The sequence below is a fragment of the Sapajus apella genome, unplaced genomic scaffold (assembly GCF_009761245.1).
Source record: "Sapajus apella isolate SASKATOON/1434 unplaced genomic scaffold, GSC_monkey_1.0 scaffold10, whole genome shotgun sequence".
NCBI lineage: Eukaryota > Metazoa > Chordata > Mammalia > Primates > Cebidae > Sapajus > Sapajus apella.
Window position 1 is genome coordinate 30,888,403 of NW_022436950.1, and position 22,273 is coordinate 30,910,675.

General features: G+C 36.3%; 1 protein-coding gene across 21 annotated transcripts in view; it reads right to left on the reverse strand.

The window, feature by feature from the left end:
- The window catches only part of PIKFYVE (phosphoinositide kinase, FYVE-type zinc finger containing), a 98,199-nt gene that overhangs the window by 24,650 nt on the left and 51,276 nt on the right, over window positions 1-22,273 (reverse strand). For all 21 annotated transcript variants that reach the window (XM_032278418.1, XM_032278420.1, XM_032278430.1 and 18 more), the window contains 12 exons: window positions 19,071-19,130; window positions 16,938-17,067; window positions 15,952-16,132; window positions 14,974-15,048; window positions 12,577-12,684; window positions 8,832-8,972; window positions 8,054-8,180; window positions 6,662-7,821; window positions 4,953-5,053; window positions 3,321-3,392; window positions 2,551-2,722; window positions 69-247 (listed from right to left, as the gene is read on the reverse strand). In XM_032278418.1, coding sequence (XP_032134309.1) covers window positions 69-247; window positions 2,551-2,722; window positions 3,321-3,392; window positions 4,953-5,053; window positions 6,662-7,821; window positions 8,054-8,180; window positions 8,832-8,972; window positions 12,577-12,684; window positions 14,974-15,048; window positions 15,952-16,132; window positions 16,938-17,067; window positions 19,071-19,130 — 2,506 coding nt within the window. The remainder of the gene's footprint in view (window positions 1-68; window positions 248-2,550; window positions 2,723-3,320; window positions 3,393-4,952; window positions 5,054-6,661; window positions 7,822-8,053; window positions 8,181-8,831; window positions 8,973-12,576; window positions 12,685-14,973; window positions 15,049-15,951; window positions 16,133-16,937; window positions 17,068-19,070; window positions 19,131-22,273) is intronic.

Genomic DNA, 22,273 nt, shown 5'->3' on the forward strand with positions numbered 1-22,273 from the left:
TGTTAAAAAAAAATTCTTAAAGGATTATCAGATCTGAGATCAGGTACAAGGTTCCTAGGATTTCTTACCTGAAAGACGCCACCATCTGGTTATAGGAGAAATACTGGTGATAATCATGATGGATGGAGTGACCACAGGGCTCAGCATTGGCTCTGCGAGTATACTGGTGCCCATAAAACCTAAGTTCAAGGTATTTTGCAAATGACATAGACCAGGACTCATTGGAAAGAGCAACAACTGGTGTTACCTGGAATTCAGCAAAAATAGTTTACCTGATCACATATTGCAAATCTGTTTTTTAAAAAATAACATTTTCTTTTCTAATACAAGTGTAATATATATTGACTGCAGAAAACTGGGAAAAGAATGAAACGTTCAAAGGTGGGTGGATTTGGGCGGGGTGGAGGAGAGCAACATCACCAATAATCCCACCACCACCATCAGTATATTAGTATATGTTTACTTTTGATATATTTTATATTATATATACACACACACACATACATATACACAGGCACACACAGTCAGTATATTTGTAAATAAAAACTCTTTCCTATTAGTTTCATATTACATAATTAGTTTAGCAATCTATCGTGAATATTTTCCCACACAAAATATTCTTGTACAACTTTTCAAATGGCCACAGAGTATCCTATTATATGAACATATATTTAACCAATCTTTACTGATGAGCCTTTAAGACATTACAAGTTTTTCCATACTGAGATGATGCTCTGATGAACATCCTTGTATATATTTACAACATCCACAATTATTCCCTTCGAATAATAAAGGTGGAAATTGGTAGGTCAAAGAGCATAAGCATTCATATGGTCTTTGATAATTTTTGCCACATTATCTTCCAAAACAAGTGTACCAGTGTATATAGTCTCAAACAGTATTTAAGAATATAAATTTCTCCCACTTTTACCAATCCTAGGAATTAGAATTGAAATTTTTGAAATGTGATCTCCTAAAGAAAAATTTTTGAAAAGATTTTACTGGTTTCATGTATGCTTCTTTGACTACTCATGAGTAACATGATTAGTAGCCATTTGCATTAAATTGCATTGTCATGTTCTTTGCCCATTTTTCTACTATCATGGCTTATAGCAATTTAATATTACATAAATTTATGTTTAGTCATATATGTTGTATTTTTCCTTAACGCTAGAAGTTTTTCATTTTAGTGTAACAAAACTTACCTTTTCCTTTCTAGCATAAAAAAGCAAAAGTTTTTGTTTTAAAATAAAGTGTATATAGCAAAGCATATAAGACATAGAGATCAAATTTAAGTTATTCATTTAGTACGATGGTCAATCTAGAGTTCACATATTCTACCACAGACTATTACCAGCTATCTAATAGGAACTAAAGCCTGTAAGGACAAGTATGAAACTAAGACTGAGAATTGCTAGAAATAATTTTATGTCTGTATGTTTGCTGCTGCAGGTGCAACTTTGATTTTGCCCTTCTCTACCACTGATTAATGTAGGTCATGCTATTATTTTATATGTAATTCCCACATGTGCCTTCCAAAAGCACACTTCAAAATAGCCCAATTAAGGCCAGGCACAGTGGCTCACGCCTGTAATCCCAGCACTTTGAGAGGACGAGGCGCGTGGATTACCTAAGGTCAGGAGTTCGAGACCAGCCTGGCCAACATGGTGAAACCCTGTCTCTACTAAAAACACAAAAATTAGCTGGGTGTGGTGGTGCACACCTGTAGTCCCAGGTACTCGGGAGGCTGAGGCAGGAGAATAGTTTGAACCCGGGGGACGGAGGTTGCAGTGAGCTGAGACCACAAAACTGCACTCCAGACTGGGTGACTGACCAAGACTCAAAGAAAAAGAAAGAAAACAAAATAACACAATTAAGGAAATGAGTTAAATTTGGAATATTTTATCCAGATTGCTTAAAATTATATATTTAAAAAATACAATACTGGCACCAAACACTTGTCCCAGAATTAGAAAAGTAAGAAAGGCACAAAGAAGAAATAAAACACATGTCCTTCTCTCAAGAACCAACATGAAAACCAGTAGAGATCAGTTTCAACATGGTCTCATCTGTATATGGATAGAAATGTTGATATAGGCTCAAATTTATTATACAAATATCCTAATATACTGCAGTTACTGCTTTACACGTCTGTCTCCTCCCCTATAGAACAGAAGTCACTCCTTATTCTTTTTTTCATTCCTAGGGCCTAGCACAGTATCTGGCACACAAATGGTGCTCAATAAGTGTCTGTTGAAAGAATTAACAAATTTAATTAGGAACTGTCAAGATACAACCTCAAGATATCTTACTGTACAAGGCACTTGTATTTTATTTAATGACCGATACATTCCTAAGATGAGATCTTCAAAAAACAAATACTAGATTGAACATACAGCACTGGAAGCTAAGATAACAAAGACAAACAGAGCTCAATGACAAATAACAAATCCATTATAATATAGAAGACTTTCCCTTCCAAAAAAAAAAAAAAAATACACAAATAAAGAAATAAATGGCAAATAAAATATAGGAATAGGGTCTGTTTACCTGTTTGCAGATTCTACACCAGGAATATGTAAGAATTGTATGTTGATATCCAGGTACTGGGGAATCCAACTCCTTCAGGATTATCTGCACACAGCCTTGGCCATGAACAAAGCGCCGAATGTGATGTACCATGGGGGTATCACAGAACATGCTTGGACACTGATAAGAAGGCCTTTGACAAACAAAAGAGCCCTTCTCACATTAAGCATGAAACAGAGAAATCAGAACCACTGACTGGTGGACAATCTGCACAAGGTACTCATGCTGCTCTGAGCCTGCAGCTGAACATCCTGTCTTCAGCTACAGCATGGTGAGAGTTTCCATTTGTTAAGAACCTTCTATTTGCCAAATAATTTTAAAGCATTTTCTTTTACCCTCTGACAATTCTGGGGATTGTTATTCCCTAAAAAGGGGACTAGTAAAGTGTTTTGTCATGTAAGTGGCAAGTGATAGCGCTAAGACTTAAACTGAGGTCTAGATGATTCCAACACTTTACCCGCTTCTCACTTGAATCACTGTATAAAAACAGATTCCGAAAAATGTCGATGGTAGGGTAATTAGATGGACAGAGATATGAGGAATGTTCTGGATAAGATATCTCAGTTTAAATATGGGATAGACTACTTCTTTGAATGATATACCCTGATATGCACTATGAAAGTGAGGATCATACAACAGTCACTTGACATCCAACTCATGTTTACATTTTAGGATGAAATTTTGAGTATCAAAAATGTGTAATGGAATATAAGGAAGAAATGTGTTCTTACCTGAAACAGTATCTCTCTAAAAATATTCCTAACGTAAGATCATTCTTTCCATAAAATTCCATTGTTACAATCCTAAAAGAAGAGACAGCCTCTTAGAAACATAAGAATTACCATACACCAAAGACATTTCATAAGACCACAAATTATGATTACCCATTAAATGTACAGTACTTACAATGAAGTATGAAAGCAGGTAATATTCTTTGTTGTTATGGAATAGATTTTAGCTCATCCAATACAACAAGTTTAGACTAGCCACACTATAGCATCTTTTTCACTCCCAATCCACTAGTATCTTATAAAATGAATGAGGATGCATAATCTATAATATTGAGTAAAACTGATTTGAGTTAGGAAGAGATAAAGGTTTCCTTTACAAAGGCTTAAGCCCTGTCAACACAAGGCAGGACTCCTGTCTCCTACTCTCTTGTCCATGCCTTTACTGAGCATGGAAAACAGCAGTTCTTGCTAAAGTGCCAGTTCCTACCTTTATATCTAACCTATAAATGCTCACAAGACAGTTTGACTACATAACTGGTGAAACCCACATCTTATTCAAGCCTTAACCTACGGCGTTTATAAACTCCCAGAGAAAATTCCTATGGGTTCTGCCAGTCCCAAGTCTGCCTGCTGAAGCTATACTATTAGAAGAACCCATGAGCTCACTGCTGGAAATAAGTGTTTCAAGAATTCGAAATTAAAACACAGAATATGCTTTGGCATGGAAACAGTGCCCCCAAAAAAGCAGTTACGTTCCACAGTATGTTTAAAAGTAAAGGTGAACTATGTAATGTAAGGCTATATACATCTATGTGAGGTTTTTGTGACAATAATTTGAAAAAAATAATTTAAAACAAAATGTATTTCAATTTCTATCAATCTACTTAAAATTAAGTTTTAGACTAAAATCCATTAATAAAACAAAAGGTTGACTGCTTCTATAAAAATTATGCCTGAAGGAAAACCTGCCTAAATTGTACATACTATCATCAAAATGCTTATAAAGAAGCTTTTGTGTGTCAACTTTCTCACTTTTTTAAGCACAGGTTGAGCATCCCTAATCTGAAAATCCAAAATCCAAAATGCTCCAAAATCTGAAACTTTTTGAGCACCAACGTAACACCACAAGTGGGAAATTCCACAACTGCAACCTTTGTTTTCCGATGGTTCAATGTATACAAACTTTGTTTTATACACAAAATTTTTACAAATCTTGTATAAAATTTACTTCAGGCTACATGTGTAAGGTGTATATGAAACATAAATGAACTTCATGTTTGGACTTGGGTCCCATCCCCAAGATATCCCATTAAGTATAGGCAAATATTTCCAAATTTGAAAAAATACTAAGTCCAAAGCACTTCTGGTCCCAAGCATTTCAGATAAGGGAAAGTTAACCTATACAGATTTCTCTTCTATGTCTCACATTTTTTTCACTCTTAAGGTACTCTCATTTACTTCTACTCATGAACAAACATGTATTTTCCCATTTACTTCACAAGTTTAAAAGTTCTATTCATATGTGACCAGCAATGTGCCATGTACCTAAAAACAGGTCCTAATGACTGTTTTTTTTTCAATTGCTAGAATTCTGTTCTTAAGTGGAATAGTGTAGGGGGAAAAGAATCCTACCATGGACTGACACAGGCACTAGGAGCATTGCTGGACTGGGCAGAAGAGCTGCTGAAGAGCACACAAAGTCTCTGGTGGTTAATGGGATTCAGACAGTCTACCTAAAAAAGAAGGAATCGATGGATAAGCAAGCGACTGCAACCGCATTCAACCCCAATGCACCAAACACACTCCACTCTATTTGTGAAGCCTCCAATTACTGCTGTAGGGGCTCTGGTCAAGATTTAAAACTACAGGAAACTAAATGTAAGGAAGAAAGGCAGTTAGTTTTTCAGAAAAGACAACCCAAAAAGTTTAAATTAAACTTAAAAATACAAAATGATGTCTAAATAGCTTGTTTTCTTAACTTATTCTTCATTTTTACAAAACTGCAATAAATTATTTTGGAAGAAAAATTAAATACATCCATATTTAACAGTCTGAACTGATGGCTGAACATCAATCTGAGACACCCAGAAATCTGAATTCTAAAGAAATAAATGTAATACCAGTTATCTGTTAAAATTCAAGTAGTATAGAAGTCTATGAAGAAGTTCAGGAAATACACAAAACCACTCCTTCTATGATTCCTCTAAACCTCCCAAGCTGAGCAATTTGACTCTGTGGTTTTAAAGTAACTATTCTTTTTGCTAGTTCACATACCCTATCCCACATACACACATCACTTCCTATCTAAGTACACACAGGGAGTTTTGTTTTTATAAATATGAAATAATGCAACACATATTAAAACACAACTTGCTTTTTAACACTTCAAATATAGCATGGGCTTTATCTAAGTCATTAAATGACTTGAGATCCTGCTCATCCTTTAACTGCTTTAATAAATATCTTTGTACATATATTCTTATAAAATGAAAGCATCCTTATATAAGCATACTTAATTATTTCTGCAGGAATAGATTATCAAAGTTGGAGTCCTGGGTCAAAGGTATTTACATGTATGTGTAAATCAATACTTTCCTATTGCCTTCTATAAATTTGTATAAATTTATACAAATATACAAATACATACATTTTATAAATTTATGTAACATTTATGAAAGGTGTTTTTCCATGCCAACATTAACCATGGGTCTTTTATCACTTTCCTTTTTGCTAATCTCACAAATAAAAAATTATTTAGCAACACTATTATTTAGCACTTCTTTGACTACTAGAGAAGTTGGACATTTTTTGTTTTATTAAACAAGTGCATTTCCTCATCCAGCAATGGATTTGTTCATTAGCTCTATTGCTACCATTATCAGTAATACGTCTATAAACTTCCTTAATTTGCTCTCAATTTATGCCTAAAAAGGTCACTGTCTTAGTTAAATAACAAATCTTTTTTTAAAAAACACATCTATTTCCTGCTTTTTAAAAAAAAACACATCCATTTGCTGCAATAAGCTTCCATCTCTGACTCCCTGACACAAGGTTCAAGGATTATAATACCACATCCGAGTCATGTCAAAAATTTTAAGGATCTTCCTAGCTTACTGTAAGCTCATCTTAAGGCCCTGAAACCCAGGTTCATTACAATTCTGCTTCATACATATTAAAATAACACAGAAGCCAGCAGACTCAAGACAAAAACTAAAACAGCATAGAAGAAGTATGTCACAAATCTGGATGCAGTGTGCCAAACTGATTTTTTTAGCCTGCCTTAGAGGAGTCTTTCAACACATTTTAAACTTACACGAGCATCAAAAAGCAGTCTGGCTCACCTTTGTTGACCACAGAGCATCACTCTGAATAAGCCCTCTCTCTTCGTCACCCTCGTTTTTGCTTCCTGATTTGCCACTTGAAGTGCTTGATGCATCCTTTGAATGAGCAAAAGGGTCTGAATTTTTTGGCTGAATTCTTCCTCCTCTGGCTCGATAGTCGGCCAGCATTCTACCCAAGCTCTGGCTATCGCCCAGATGCTCAGCAATTCTAGTGCTCACTAGCTCATGTGAGGGTAAGACTTGAATAGACTTGGCCTGAATACTTCCATTCATGCCCTGAAGTCCAGAGAGATCCCTGAGCAGCTGTTTCTTCCTCCTGTTCTCCATTTCTTTGAATTCTTTATTGAGGAGAGGAGACCAGTAAACCTGCTCTGCAAAATAATCTCGGGTAGAGCATCTTATCCCCTTTTCAGTTAAAAGGAAGGGTTCTCGGAATGTGATTACCGGGGAGATACAGAGGATCACATCTTTTAATTCCTGCTTAAAGGCCAAAGAATAAGTCTTTCGTTTATCTTCAGAGGAGATGACTTCCTCAGTAACATATAATCCAGTGTCATCCTGCAGAGGGTCTCTAAAAGCTCTCATCTGGCTTTTGGGATCCTGCAGCACATCTGCTTGCTGCAAAGTCTCTGGCTGCTCACTGCCTAATGCATCCTGTTGGTCATCCACAGGAAGTGGCAACAATGATTCCGGTACAGGTGGAAAGAAAGCACAAGGGAGACCCACTGGGCAAGCTGTTGTGGTATGTTCTTGATGCTTCAAAGAGGCAATAGCCTGGGGCACATTTTTATTTTCCTGCTCACCCTTCTCAAACACAATCCTTGATTCCAGCAGACTGCTATCATCACAGGGCAGAGACTCAGGAGGAATGTCAGGATCCCAGGGGAGGGAACCTCCGCTGTACTGCTCTTGTGCAGCCCCCTCATGCCCTCGTCCCTCAATCAGGGAATGGAATGAAGGGTTTTGCATTAACGTGGGAGGCATAGCAAATTCATCCATAAGGAAGGAAATTTCTAATTGAGAATGATAAGCGACACAGATCATAAATATTAGGATCTCCTTAACTCGGGCCAGCTCATAATCAGAGCCTCCTCTAAGCTTGATTGTACAGCCTAGGTGCTGTGGACAGCCTTCAAAAAACATCAGCGTCTTGGTTTGTTCTACAAATAATAACAAACAGAAAGTTAAGATGGTGGAGGTGGCCATCCACAAGTCCATATAGACTTAATTCACTCTCTTAACATCTATAAAAGAAAAACTTTTACATGATTAAGATCACAGTTGCCTATCCTCACTTATCCATTATTAATAGGTATTTCCTACTAATTAAACATTGTAGTACTGATAAGTCAACTCTTTTCCTCAAGTCAATCTATGCCAAAGATCACTCACCATTAGGCAACTGAAATATCTGCATATAAAATTTGTGACAAGTGCCCAGGTGTGGTTTCGTAAGCAGCTGGTCCATTGACATCACTAAATCACCTTGGGTCATACGACTGATTCGTTCCAAAACTTGCTACAAAACAGAAAAACATTATATTACAAAACTAGAGAAAAATAAAAATCTTATAAATTTAATCTGGAAATGTAATGAAAAGCTTACAAAATAACATTCACAACAAATAATTTTTAATTTAATAAATTTTTAATAAAAAATTTTTATAAATATATGATGAATTTTTAAATTCTGGATTCTTCTACACCTAGTTGCTTAGTAATCAATATGTGCCCACTGAAACGTAACTCATATTAATAACATTATCAAAATGCATTTAAGCATCATGGATTATCACAAGTTACTGTAGGAAGAGGAAAAAAAAAACTTCCTAGAATTGGCCTTTTTTCTGCAGACGGTAAACAAAGTGAGAACATTTTCTGCTTGAGCAATTTTCCAACAAAAATGAAGGATCAACAAATACCTACTGATTAACCAATGTCCATTTCAGTTTTGGTCTTGTAGACACCAATAATAAGTATTACATAAAAGTACATGTTCTTCCAGTCTAAGATTCTCAATTTTAAATAATGAAATAGGTGCCATATCTTCTGTCCCACTTTCAATATGTATGGTAAAGCAAAGAAAAAAAGATTCATGTATACCTACCATATGTGCATATAAATTTAAAAGCTGTGATTTAAAAAAAAATACAAAAATAAAAACACTCACTGATTTTACATTAATGACCAAAGTAATGCCATGTTCCAATAACATGTCCTGGGCAATCCGAGAAACTGTTTTCTCAACTAGAACCAAGGTGGGTCGAACATCAACTATTCGCTGAACATAATTCTTCAAGAATTCCCTTTCCTAAGTAAGATAAATCAGAAATATTACACCTGGTAAAATTCATTATCTGGACATATTAAGATATCAAGATAGCTTGACGATTATTATCAATCTTAGCCTATATTTTCTTCATCCACAAATAAGTCTGTAAGCAAATTAATTCAAACACAGTAAGAATCTCATTCATCATTCTAAACTTGATTATGCTGACAAGAGTTTAAGGAGAGATTCCATTCTCCAACTAACTTTCCTTGAAAGATTTCCAATTCTTAATTTAAAAGCCAAGAATCCAATTATCTAGTTCAGAGGTTAAAAAAACAAGAACAAGAAACCTAACCTCACAAACAACTCCCAAAATAAAAGTAATTTCTAAGATGTTGGTTTTTTTTTTGTTTGTTTGTTTTGTTTTTTTTTTAAGAGACAGGGTCTCATTCTGTCACCCAGGCTAGAATGCAGAGGTGCTGTCATAGCTCAATGTGACCTAAAAGTGCTGGGCTCAAGCACTCCTCCTGCTTCACTCTTCTAGGAGTACAGGCACATGTCACCATGCCTGGCTAATTTTTTCTTTTTTTATTTTTTGTAGAGACAGGGTCTCACTATGTTCCCCAGGCTGGTCTTGAACTCCTGGCCTCAAGCAATCCTCCCACCTTCAGCTCCCAGAGTGTAATCACAAGTGTCAGCCACTGTGCCCAGCCCTAAGTGGTTTTAATATGGTTATGAATTCTGTCCTCTACATTCTGAAACCAACATGAGTTAACTCTTTTTCTGGATATCTGAATAAATAACTCTAATAGATGCTATTTCACCTACTTCCTAATTCTAATTTCCCAACAGATCATATAATACCTAGAACAGCTACAGTTAAAGATCTCAAATATAATTCTAATATATTTTTATCATAAAGTTTTAATTTCAAAAGAAATGAATATTATAAAAAACAACCGAGTGAAAACAACAAAACTCATTAATTGCTTCATAATATTTCTGGGCTCCATTTGGGAGACAACTGAAGATAAGCATATTTGCCACTCCTACTCCATGTACCCAAAGTGTTTTCTGAGCAAGGCTATATTAATGTCCCTTACCGCCCACAATGGATGAGCCTACTCACTGCAATAAACTTGCCCTGTTATGAAGTATATTGCTTCTTGCCTTTGTTTTACTGATACTATTTCTTTTCAAATTCTCCCATTATTAACAAAATGGATTTTTTCCTAAATGTGTTAATTTCCTACTGTACTTATTAAACTGTAATTTAATAGCATTTAAAATAATTTTATTTGTATAGCTCTAATAAAGTATAATCAGAATAAGTTGACTTCATTTTTAAATTTTCTACTTGTGGTACAAAGATGGCAAATAACTTTCCTTCCAGTTTGAACTCCAATCAGCTATCATGACTACTCATGAAACAACATGTCAAAAAGGAGGCCTGGTCCAAGCTCAGCAAGGGAAGAGTACCAGGAGGTAGGCCACAGGCACAGCAGTGGGGAACCAAGAGATCTAGCAGGCCCGGCCTTGTAAGGAGAGTATAAAGTCACAGGCTGATTATCTCCTTGCCCTTTGTTTCTCCTCCTTTTTCTGACTATCTGCCTTTCAGCTTCTTCTCTGATTATTCCACACTGGGCAGACAAAACACAAATACAGAAAAAACTCAAATGAGCTGGAACTTTCTATCAATTCACAAAAAGCTCAAATCAGCTGATACTTTCTATCAATTCAAACTAGGAAGTTCAATTGGGCAGGAGTTAAAGGTATAATAAAAACTATGTTTGAAAGCTTTGATGAACAACATGCTTTATGTTATGTGAGTTAAACCATGTTTCCTAAGTACACATCTGCCCAGGGCATATCTCTCTAACAAAAAAAGCTTTAGTCTGTTAACCTGACTGTAAAAATAAAGTAATAATAATGTGAATAAATTTAACTATAACTTTTTAAAATAAATAAACACCTATATGTTTCATCAATTCCAAGACATACAATTTTATGAATTTTAACTTCTGGGCAACCAGGATGCATCTTAGTCAAGGCAATTCTGATCTGATCATGTGAAAGTCTTCTGCTGACAATCTTCTGTGGAAATTAACAAAACCTCCAGCATCCAATTATCTTAGGTTCCCTGAACAAAAATTACTGTGTTTCCCGCTATTCCATTAGAGTTCTCTACAAACCTGTCTAGTCAAAACTCATCGTTTTTACTGACAGCACAGCTAAATTCCAAAGAGAAAAGAGCCCCAGGTAACAGAGTTCTTAAGTAACACAGCGGAGTTTTTATAAACACTGTGCCTTTTACTACAACTCAGTTTCTCTTACTGTTATCTATGAAATCAGTACAAAAGTGATTGTTCCTACCACTCTTAAAAAAATGGAATTACCGGCCAGGCGCGGTGGCTCACGCCTGTAATCCCAGCACTTTGGGAGGCCAAGGCGGGTGGATCACAAGGTCAAGAGATCGAGACCATCCTGGGCAACATGGTGAAACCCCGTCTCTACTAAAAATACAAAAAATTAGCTGGGCATGGTGGTGCGTGCCTGTAATCCCAGCTACTCGGGAGGCTGAGGCAGGAGAACTGCCTGAACCCAGGAGGCAGAGGTTGCGGTGAGCCGAGATCGCGCCATTGCACTCCAGCCTGGGTAACAAGAGCGAAACTCTGTCTCAAAAAAAAAAAAAAAAAAAAAAAAAATGGAATTACCTGGAATTTTCAAGTAATGCTTTTCCTAAAGGTTTCTGGAACCTAGTATAAGTGTTTCCACTATAATATACACATTCCTAAAAAGCTTCCATTTTGAATGATCACAAAGTAAAATGAACAGCATTCATGGAAGAAAAGGAGTTGGCGCAGAAAACTTTAAAACCTATGAAGGTATAAAGTTTAAAACCAACTTTGTACCTTCAACACTAACAAAAATAATGAGGACAGCCCAGGCAGAGAGCTTAGTATGGCATGAGGCTGCCTCAAGTGAAATTAAATGCACAAAAACTATTGCAATGCTGCAACTGGAAACAAAGCACTGAGCAGTAAAGCTACCAAGAACCACGCAGGGATGTGGGTGTCCCTCCCTGGGGAGAGAGGCCTACAAGCAAAAGCTGACTTTTACTTTCTTAAAATAGAACTTGAAAGGCTTCTGCCTGTGTAGCAGCTGAACTGAGGCTGTTTTATTTTCTGGCTGAGGGTTATAACCTACTGCAGCTATTCTGGGCCTCCCTGCTTAGGAAAAACCACTTAGAAACCAGCACAACTTCCACCTGATACTATTCTGTTTGCCAACTACATATAAGCTAATTGGTGTTTCAGAAATGTGTTTTAGTAGCACAGACTGTATTAAAAACCAGAGATTCCATTAGAAATCTGGTAAGTTAGAGAAATACAGTAAATCAGTGGATTAAGTGGGAAAGGGAAACTAGTATTTGGATTTTAACCTTTTCTTCCTTATATTCTTGAACAGTCACCTTACCTTTAACACTTGAAACTTTAAAAATTATGAGTGACAGAGGTTTTGGTAAGCTATCAAGTTTTCCTATCCAACTTAGCTAGAATTAAGTCAAAATCAGTAAGAATTTACAAGCATGATGGTACACATACATCCCTCCAAATTATGACTTTCAGTAATAAATTCTTACCTGAAGCACAATAGGATCAATGCAAGTAAACTTAGTTTCTTCTCTGTAAAGATACTCAATGGAACACTTCAACAGAAGAATTTTAGGGTTTTTAATACAAGAATTCATCTACAAAAAAATTGAACAGTTTGTTAAAGCTTTAAAGGTTTGCATTTTACAGCTCTCCTTTAATTATAACTTTAAATCTAATAATGCTTATAATTCTTATTAACTTATTGTATCTCAGCATTAGTATACTCTCATTTAGTTCTTATATGGTATTAAATTTTTTCAAAGCAAATAATTTGTTAAGACCAATGCAAAATTCTTCAAAAATTGGCTTTGCTTTCTTATTATTAATCTTCTATACTCTGAACTTTATTTTTTTATTTCTGATGCTGTAAGAAGGGACGTTATGCCCTGAGTGTGCACAGAGGGAACGGTAGTTAATGACAGGTTACTTCACAAACTCCAATAAGCAACTTTAAAAGCATATTTTAGTCTTTCTAAAATTCAAGAGGAGCAGAAGAGGGAGAAAATAATTAAAATGCCTTCTGAACATATTTCTAATAGAATAAATTTCCAAACAAGGTGGCAAGCTGAAATACGTAATGTGAAGCTTAAAAAGAAAATCTGAAAGCATCTCCAGAAGCAGAGACTCAAATAATATACCCTAACCATGTGCTTAAAGCCACAGACAGAATAGCCTAAATCCTCCAATTGAGGTTTCAGGATGACCAAATTTATGGACCCCAAACTGGCAAACAGTTCTGAAAACAGTGACTCACTAGCTGGGGAACTCAATTCAGGATTCTTTTAGCAACTACAAACCAAAGACTATGTCTAATCAGTGGGGCAAGACAGTCATTCATGCATATGTTTCCACCACACTCACATAAAAATTTTCTTCACTTTCTGAGAAGGGCACAACATGTTTACCTCCTAATTCAACAAATATCATTTAATTTGATTTAAAGTTCTCCTTTAAAGGGTAATGTGTGGTTTTAGTAAGACTCTGTGGAAATACTGACGTGGGATTATTGCTATAAAATATTATTGAAGCCAAGCATATTTTTATTTATCTATGGTCACTAATAATTTTCAGGAATCTTAATGCCTTAGAAAAAATGTATTAGGTTCAACGGAGAAAAAAGTGAAACAAGACTACAGTTCATCCATCTGGTTGCTCAGGCTAGAAATCTGCCTCAGCTCTCGCTGTAACAAAATCAGTATCCCCAGAGGTGGGGCAGGGTATCTCTGTTTTTAATGTTTCCCTTGGTGATTCTGAAGCACAGCAAGATTTGACAACACTGCTATAGATCAGTGGTATGTCAAAATGCAAGGACCAACAAATGATGCTGGAAACACCTACAGTGCCTACTTTTTTTCTTTTTTTGAGACAGAGTCTCACTCTGTCACTGGGCTGGAGTACAGTGGCGCAATCTCGGCTCACTGCAACCTCTGCCTTCTGGATCCAAGCAATTCTGCCTCAGCCTCCCAAATAGCTGGGACTACAGGCGCATGCCATCATGCCAGCTAATTTTTGTATTTTTAGTAGAGATGGGGTTTCACTATATTGGCCAAGCTGGTCTCAAACTCCTGACTTCGTGATCCGCCTGCCTCAGCCTCCCAAAGTGCTGGGATTACAGACGTGAGCCATTGTGCTCAGCCTAGTGCCTACTTTAAATACAGTACCGCCACTTCCCTAACATCCATACACTCCCATTGCCCTTAACCTACTGAAAATGAGAATTTCTAGGGATTAGGCTAGGAAAAGCCATTTTTAACAAGGTCCACAGGTGATCTCAATGTCTGTACACTACACTTTCAGAATCAAAAGACTTTAGAATAAAGTTCAAGACCCATAATGTGATACAAAGCCCTTGCCTGCTTCCTCCAGCTTCATCTGCATTGCCCATATTACACCTTAGGAGCTCAGAGTTGCCTTAATGCCCTAGGTTATCTCACCCCATTCCTTTGTGCTAGTGCTACAAAACCATAAGGTAAGAAGGATAACAGAAGAAAACTGACAGTTCTGTAGCTTAGCTCTAAAAGAGATATCATTTTTATAAGGCTAAGCCTCTGGAAGGACTCCAGCCTATTAGAGAAACCTGTCTCTCTAAGACATGGCAGGGTCAGGAGATAAATAATGCTAGTACTGTATCATTCTGCTGATCTAGAAGCCTGACCTCCTCCTTCCTCCTTCTGTCTGGTGAACTCCCATTATTCAAATTCCAATCCGTTCATCCTCAGCTCTGGAAAACCTTTCCTGAACCTCCCAAATTTCACCCCTATGGCAGACACAGCTGCCTTTCATTGTCCATTTTCCATTTTTTCCATGACTAAGGTACCCCAACTTGTTAGCTTAGCACACAGCCGTGGTTTGCTGAACTTCACTACTGAACTGAATCACATTACCTTTTTATGTGCAATGTTCTTGGTACAAACAAAGCCATTGACAACCACAGAATCAAACTTCTTTCCACCTGGGATCTAATGGAGCAATTAAGAAAACAATAAAATTCAATGATAACATGCTTAGAATCTAGTCAGACGTATACTATTATTCCTTTCCTTTTTTAACTATTATGTAATCAAATAAGAACAAAAAGTTTCAAAAATAACTCTTCCTTTCAACAAGTGTTCAATGGCATCTCTGCATGACTGTTTTTCCATCCCTGCTCTCCAGTGTATTATAACTAGGACTCTAAAGTACTCACTGACTGAATAAACTGGTGCCACGTGACAGTTAACCACTACTATTTAAGTTAAATATCATAGGGAAAAAGCACACACAGGACTCCATTAATATCTAAATCAGGGGTGTCAAATCTTTTGACTTCCCTGAGCCTCAATGGAAGAAGAATTCTATTAGGCCACACATAAAATACACTAACATTAGCTGATGAGATTTTTTTTTTTAATCGCAAAAAAATTCATAATGTTTTAAGAAAGTTTATGAACTGGTGTTGGACCACATTCAAAGCAGCCTTGGGTGCCACATGCAGCCCACAGGGCATGAGTTGGACAAGCTTGATCTAAATAAAGCAAATACCCACTGCTTTTCATCAGAACAGTGATTATAATCTGTGAGAATAGGTTTTCTCATAACTGACGTGTAAAGAAGAGGAAGCAAGAAAGGAAGAACCTATATTTGTTTGGGTTCCCAATTCATCTCCCATATAAGGCATCCTTTCCATTCACCTCTCACTTCCTATAAATGGCTTCCATGACTCCTGAGTGCACTGCTAACAAACAAAGCAGACACCAAAACCTCCGACTCCTCACCCAGCACCCTCAGGGTAATGACTCTTTTTAGATTACCATGAAGAGAAAAATTACAATCAGTCCTGCTTCATAAGTTCCTAGCATTAGTAAAACATCAGCAGATCTCACTTTTTTGATGTGGACAAACTGACGGATATCCATGTCATCATCCTGGTTCTTCACATCAGGTCGGACTGTCTGAACAACCTGGCAGACCAATGACACAATGATGTCCCTCCAAGAGGATGACAGTGAATCACTATGGAGCAACTGCTGGAGTAGTGCCATCATGTGGTTATGATTAGCTGAACTACAAAAATATAAGAAAGAAGTTTGCATAGTTAATATTGCCAGAGACAATAATTCTGATGATAAAAAGAGCAGTCCACAAATAAATAAACATTTCAATTATGGCTCACAGTAAGATTTTTCTAGATCAATTTCATTCTTTCATTATATTTGTACCTTAAGGATTTTGCATATAAATGAAATCTGAGCATTTTCAAGTAAGAAGTCACCTGTAATTGACTGTAATGCAACTTTAACATGTAAAATGGGGACAGACAGGCACAGTTTGGGGCTCTTGGCTTTTGTTTGTTTTTTCTGAGATGAAGTCTTGCTCTGTCACCTAGGCTGGAATGCAGTGGCACGATCTCAGCTCACTGCAACCTCCACCTCTTGGATTCAAGCAATTCTCCTGCCTCAGCCTCCCGAGTAGCTGGGATTACAGGTGCACATCACCATGCCCGGCTAATATTTGTATTTTCAGTAGAGAGAGTTTCACCACATTGGCCAGGTTGGTCTCGAACTCCTAAACTTGTGATCCTCCCGCCTCCACCTCCCAAAGTGCTCCCATTACAGGCATGGGTCACTGCTCCGGCTAGGGCTCTTGGTTTTATAAGGAATTTACTCACAAGTCAAAATAGGCTTTATTTCCTAAGTAATCTAAGTATTTTTCACTTTATAAGGAAAAAGAAAAAGACCTCCCTTTTTAAGAGGAATGATGCATCATGCTTATCAAGTCATTGAAGATAATAAACATGAAAAATTAAAAATTTCAAGTCATTGAAGATAATAAACACGAAAAATTAAAATTAAAAATTTCATTGCCTTACAGCAACCTCTCCATGGCTTGTTTCTCCCCATTCTCCTCCCTCAGGAGCTCCAGGTTGTTATGATGCCAGCCCAAAGGTGTGAAAGGCAGCTCTTTGGATTTTTCCTCTACTCGACGATTAAATAACGATTCTAAGTACAATATAAAATAAGAAGTTATTACTTCATTGTCATGTTTTATACCATCTACTCATGTAGTTAGAAATTTCTCTTTATAAATGCTTTAAGTTAGCCAACATAAATTATTGCTGTAAAAAGGCAAGAACACATAATAAACATATAAATAAAATGCATAAGAAAATACATACAATTACATACACTAAAAATACAGAAATGCAAAAAATAAAAACAGCAGTAACTGGTAACAGCCAAAATCAGAAACAGAACTATGAAAATCAAATGTACATAACAAAGACTCTCAAGACAGTAATTATAAGCACAGTTACTATTTGCTGAAAAGAAAATAAAATGAAACTTTTGCTTCTCCTTTTATTTAATTTTTTAAAAGGAAGGTGTTAATTTTCCCTTTAAAATCACAAACTGGGCCTGGCACAGTGGCTCACGACTGTAATCCCAGTACTTTGGGAGGCCGAGGTCGGTGGATCACCTGAGGTCAGGAGTTCGAGACCAGCTTGGCCAACATGGTGAAACCCCATCTCTACTAAAAACACAAAAATTAGCTGGGCATGGTAGCACATGCCTGTAATCCCAGCTACAAGGGAAGCTTAGGCAGGAGAATAGCTTGAACCTGGGTGGCAGAGGTTGCAGTGAACCGAGAATGCCCCGCTATATTCCAGCTTTGAGACGCCAACTCAAAAAAAAAAAAAAAAATCACAAACTGAGAACTGCATTCAATAGAACTCTAAATGCCGGCAGAAGAACACATGATAGTGTGGGTGATGAATTTTCAAAAAAAGAAGCTCAGCTCAGACTCCCAAAACGACAGATGACAGTGTATAAAGTCTATTATTCAGACAATCCTCAACAGTGTTTCTCTCTCAATATTGGCACAGAGGTTTCCAAACAAAATTTTAGCAAAACAGACTCAAACAAATAAATATAAAACATAAATAACATTTACGTAGAATTTTTGAAAATCTTTTAAAAAGGATTAATGAAAATGAATCGAGACAAAAAAGTATTAAATAGTAAATGCTTAACAAAAAAAAAGGTGTTCACTAAATAACTGTTGAATAATGTGACCAAATAAGTGGAAAGAAGTGGGAAATGCTTACAAAAATTCTCTAACCTGTCCCTTCTTAAAAGCAAAACAAACAAAAAAACTTCCACCAAACAGCCAACCAGACAACATAGTAAAGTATATGTCCATGACATGTGAAGTACAAGAACTGTGCATTTCAATTACATAAAGGGCCACTCTAAACTTCTTGCTGAACCAGATGCTTGGAGGTGAATTTAGAAGCACTGCCAAGCTATCAGATAAGCTGCAGTGGCGTCCTTGTACTTGCTTGCCTTGCCTTCCCTCTTTGATCTGAAACCCTGGAAGCCAAGAAGGAAGGGAACTTTTCTCCCATTATCTGAGGCCTAACCAGCGGAGTATTGTGGACCAATTAAGAATGTCTTTACTCTAGGAAGCTAAGCTAAGTAGGGAAGGAATAGGAGAAGGCTAATACTTTTCTATTCTCCTTTTGTGTCCAAAAGAAATTTATCAGCAGAGTTAGTTCTTTATCCTCTACTGCCTACTTCTCTTCCTCACTCCACAAGGCAAGCAGCATCCTTAACTGGATGAGATCTGCCTGTGGGCTTTCTGACAAATTTGACAATCCTTGATGATATGGTATATCAATACTTAATATTATATTCACAATACAGGAAAGTGTAAACTATGTCTTTCAAAGAATTAAGTTCAAATTATACTTAAAAGTTTTTAAACCAATTACTTTTCACAGAAGAGATCACCTTCTCACAAACCAAGTCCAAGTTTATGTTCTTGGTTCTCAACATTCTCAATCATTCTCAAATCATTATACATATTAAAAACTGTGTTCCCACAATACTACCATAATCAAATATATTTTCAGCACCTTATCTGTGCCAATCAACATGCTAAGCCCTAACTATATCCTCATGAACAAAAAAGACACCATTCCACATACAGCTTTTTACAAAATTACCTTTGATGAAAGCGTCGCTTATTGAGAGCTGTTGTCCTCCAGTGTCAGAAATCAAATACTCTGCATACCAGGGAGACAACAGAGAGGAGGAAGGAAAGGAGAGACATATGACTATAATATGTCAGCGTAATTATATACAGAATACACCCACACACGAAACATTACTCACACTAAACCCATCACTGCCTGGGAAATTCAAGAAAGCTTTAGGTCAAAATGCCTTTTTATGCTTGCTCTACACACTTCATACTAAACTTAAGCAGACTTGCATTAATAACGCAATAGAGCCATGAAACAATTCTCCTTAATTCAAATGTCAGTTACAGAAACGTTCTTCTCTTACCAAAACCAACCAGTTTATGAAAATTAAGATCTTCAGATACTTGTATGACTATCATAAAAGATGACAGTTTTTTTCATGTATAACTCAATGATTTAACAAATAATCACTTTGCCTATGCACAAAGGAGTTTAGAGAGCCCACCTGATAAAACAATATAAACTTTTTAAAAATTTGAGAATATAAGCCATAAAACAAATTAATACAAAAGTGACATTGGCAGGAATAAAGATAAAACTCATCAGTATTTGTATTAGTCCCAAATGTTTTTGTTTTTCAAAACTTCTACCAAACATTGTCAAATTTTTGCTAGATATTAACTGAACACACTCTGAATGCTTTTACTATATTAAATATTTTTCTTACAAGTGAAACTTACTCTTTACTTCCCCATGAACTTTCTCTAGGTCTGTGACCAAGCATAGCTCAAAGGGGTTCTTTCCACTATGCAAATTAAAACAGAATGTATGTTAACTCCTTTAAAGGTAAAGGTTCTCCACAAAATTTTCTCCAAGTTCATTTATAAACAACTGGCTTTAAAGGTTACCATGTTTGTAAGCCAACCTTCCAACCAGGAAATAAACAAAATATTTTATTTAGAAAGTTCAAGTGCACCATGCCAAATACAATAAAATCAAGTATGTGGACAAGATAGATGTTATACTTTATTTCTACTCTTCCCTCACAGAAGTAACACCAAATCCTGTTAGTTCAATTAATGTATTGTTCTTTACCAGCCTCTCACACTAAAGCTTAATCATATCTATATGAGACTCCAGAAATGGTGGATTCAAACCTACAGAAAATGCTGTACACCGTCCACCTGAGTTCAACAATTGTTAAGGATCTGCCATATATGTATATTTTTCTTCGTCCCCAATCATTCAAAGTTACACACATCATGACACTTTACCACTAGTACATCAGCACAACTCCCATAAAAATAAGGGTATTTTTCTCTATAGCCACAATATTATTTACATATTTGAGAAAATTCACAATGTCTTAATAGCACAGAATTGGCCCATACTCAAATTTATCCAACTGTCCCCAAAATGTTTTTAATCAACGGTTTTTTCTCAAGCCTTGATGCAATAAAGTTCACACATGGCATTGGGTTCCTGTATCTCTTCATTCTCTTTTAATCTAGAGCAGACTTTTTTCCTTTTCATAAAATGAATTTTAAAAGAGCCCAGACCTAATGTTCTGTGGAATGTCCCACATTCTGAGTATAGTCAATTGTTTTCTCATGGTGTTTTTAACTTGCTCCTCTACCCCACGTTTTCCTATACATAGAAAACTACATCTAGATGTTTGTGGAAGCCATGCTTTTCACCTTCTTCTCTAGGTTCTACTTGCTAACTTTCCAAGAATAGTTCAGAATCCTGCTTGAAACACATAATACAATATATTTTAATCGTACAACTCTCCAAGACCAATAATGAAAAATTAATCAAGCCAGTTTTATAAGCTTTTGAAAACAGGGTTTTCTCACCTAAGATAGAAAGCATAAACAGTTTTTTAAAAGCACAAACATTCCAATCAATTTATAAATCCATTTTTCCTCAGCCTTAAACAATATAGGACAATCCATAAGAAAATATTTAATAAGTACTACCTGCTATTTCAGTGTAAAGATAAAAACCATTCCCATTAGTATTTATATAAATGGAATGAAAACCAGAAGCAGAAGAATTCTACTATTCTTTCACATAACTACCAGTCTCTCTGGAAATCTCTATTTTCTGATAATCCATGTTCATCTTGACTATAATAACACTGAGCAAATTACAACATTTCAACTTCACAAGAAAAAGTGTAAAAATAATAACTCTTGTTAGTATGCTAAAAACTAAGGAAGAACTATGAAAGCCAGCCACATTTATTAAGAGATTTATAAAGTCTTCAAAGTATAAGGCTGCAAATGACCTAAGAGTTCAATTTAATAATTATCTTCTTCCTAATGCTAGAACCACCTCTATAATATTCTCAGTAAGTAGGCTAACGGATTATAATTTCTCTTTAATTCTAGATCTAGATATTTCATTTCACAGATTTAGAATTGAAAAAAAACTTAGAAGTTCCCAAGTCTATGTAACTCATCACCTGATGTGGGCATCAGTCCTCAATAACCATGATAGGTGGACATTCAGACACAACCTGGACACTTCCCATGCACAGTGGCAAAAGTTCACTACTCTTAACTACTGAATCTACTTCTTCCTTCGGCCATACGCAAATAAATATAATTTCTTTCAGCTACTCTTCAGATACCTAAAGGCAACACCAAGCCTTCTTTTCTCCATTTTAAATCATCCAACTTTCCTTAGCATGGTTTTCAGATGTCTTAGGATCCTGACAACCCAGTTCCATTCATACATCAGAACTGAACACAAAACTTTAAATTGGGTCCTCATTCTAGACATTATATGGCCACTAATGAAATCTATTATTGCCCTGGGGGGTGTGGGGGGAGGGAGGTAGCACATCACACTATTAAATTTGCAAATAACTAAAATTTAGATAGATCTTTATCACACAAATTATTAACAGTGGCTTTCTCCAAAGTACTAATAGTAAACGTTTTAAGCCTAATCACATTATTTTATGTTTAACTGTGTTAACTTTCATCTTGTTAGTCTCAATCTATTGCCTCAGAAAATAAAGATCTTTAAATGTCAATTCTGCCGGGCACAGTGGCTCACGCCTGTAATCCCAGCACTTTGGGAGGCCGAGGCGGGTAGATCACGAGGTCAAGAGATCGAGACCATCCTGGTCAACATGGTGAAACCCCGTCTCTACTAAAAATACAAAACAATTAGCTGGGCATGGTGGCGCGTGCCTGTAATCCCAGCTACTCAGG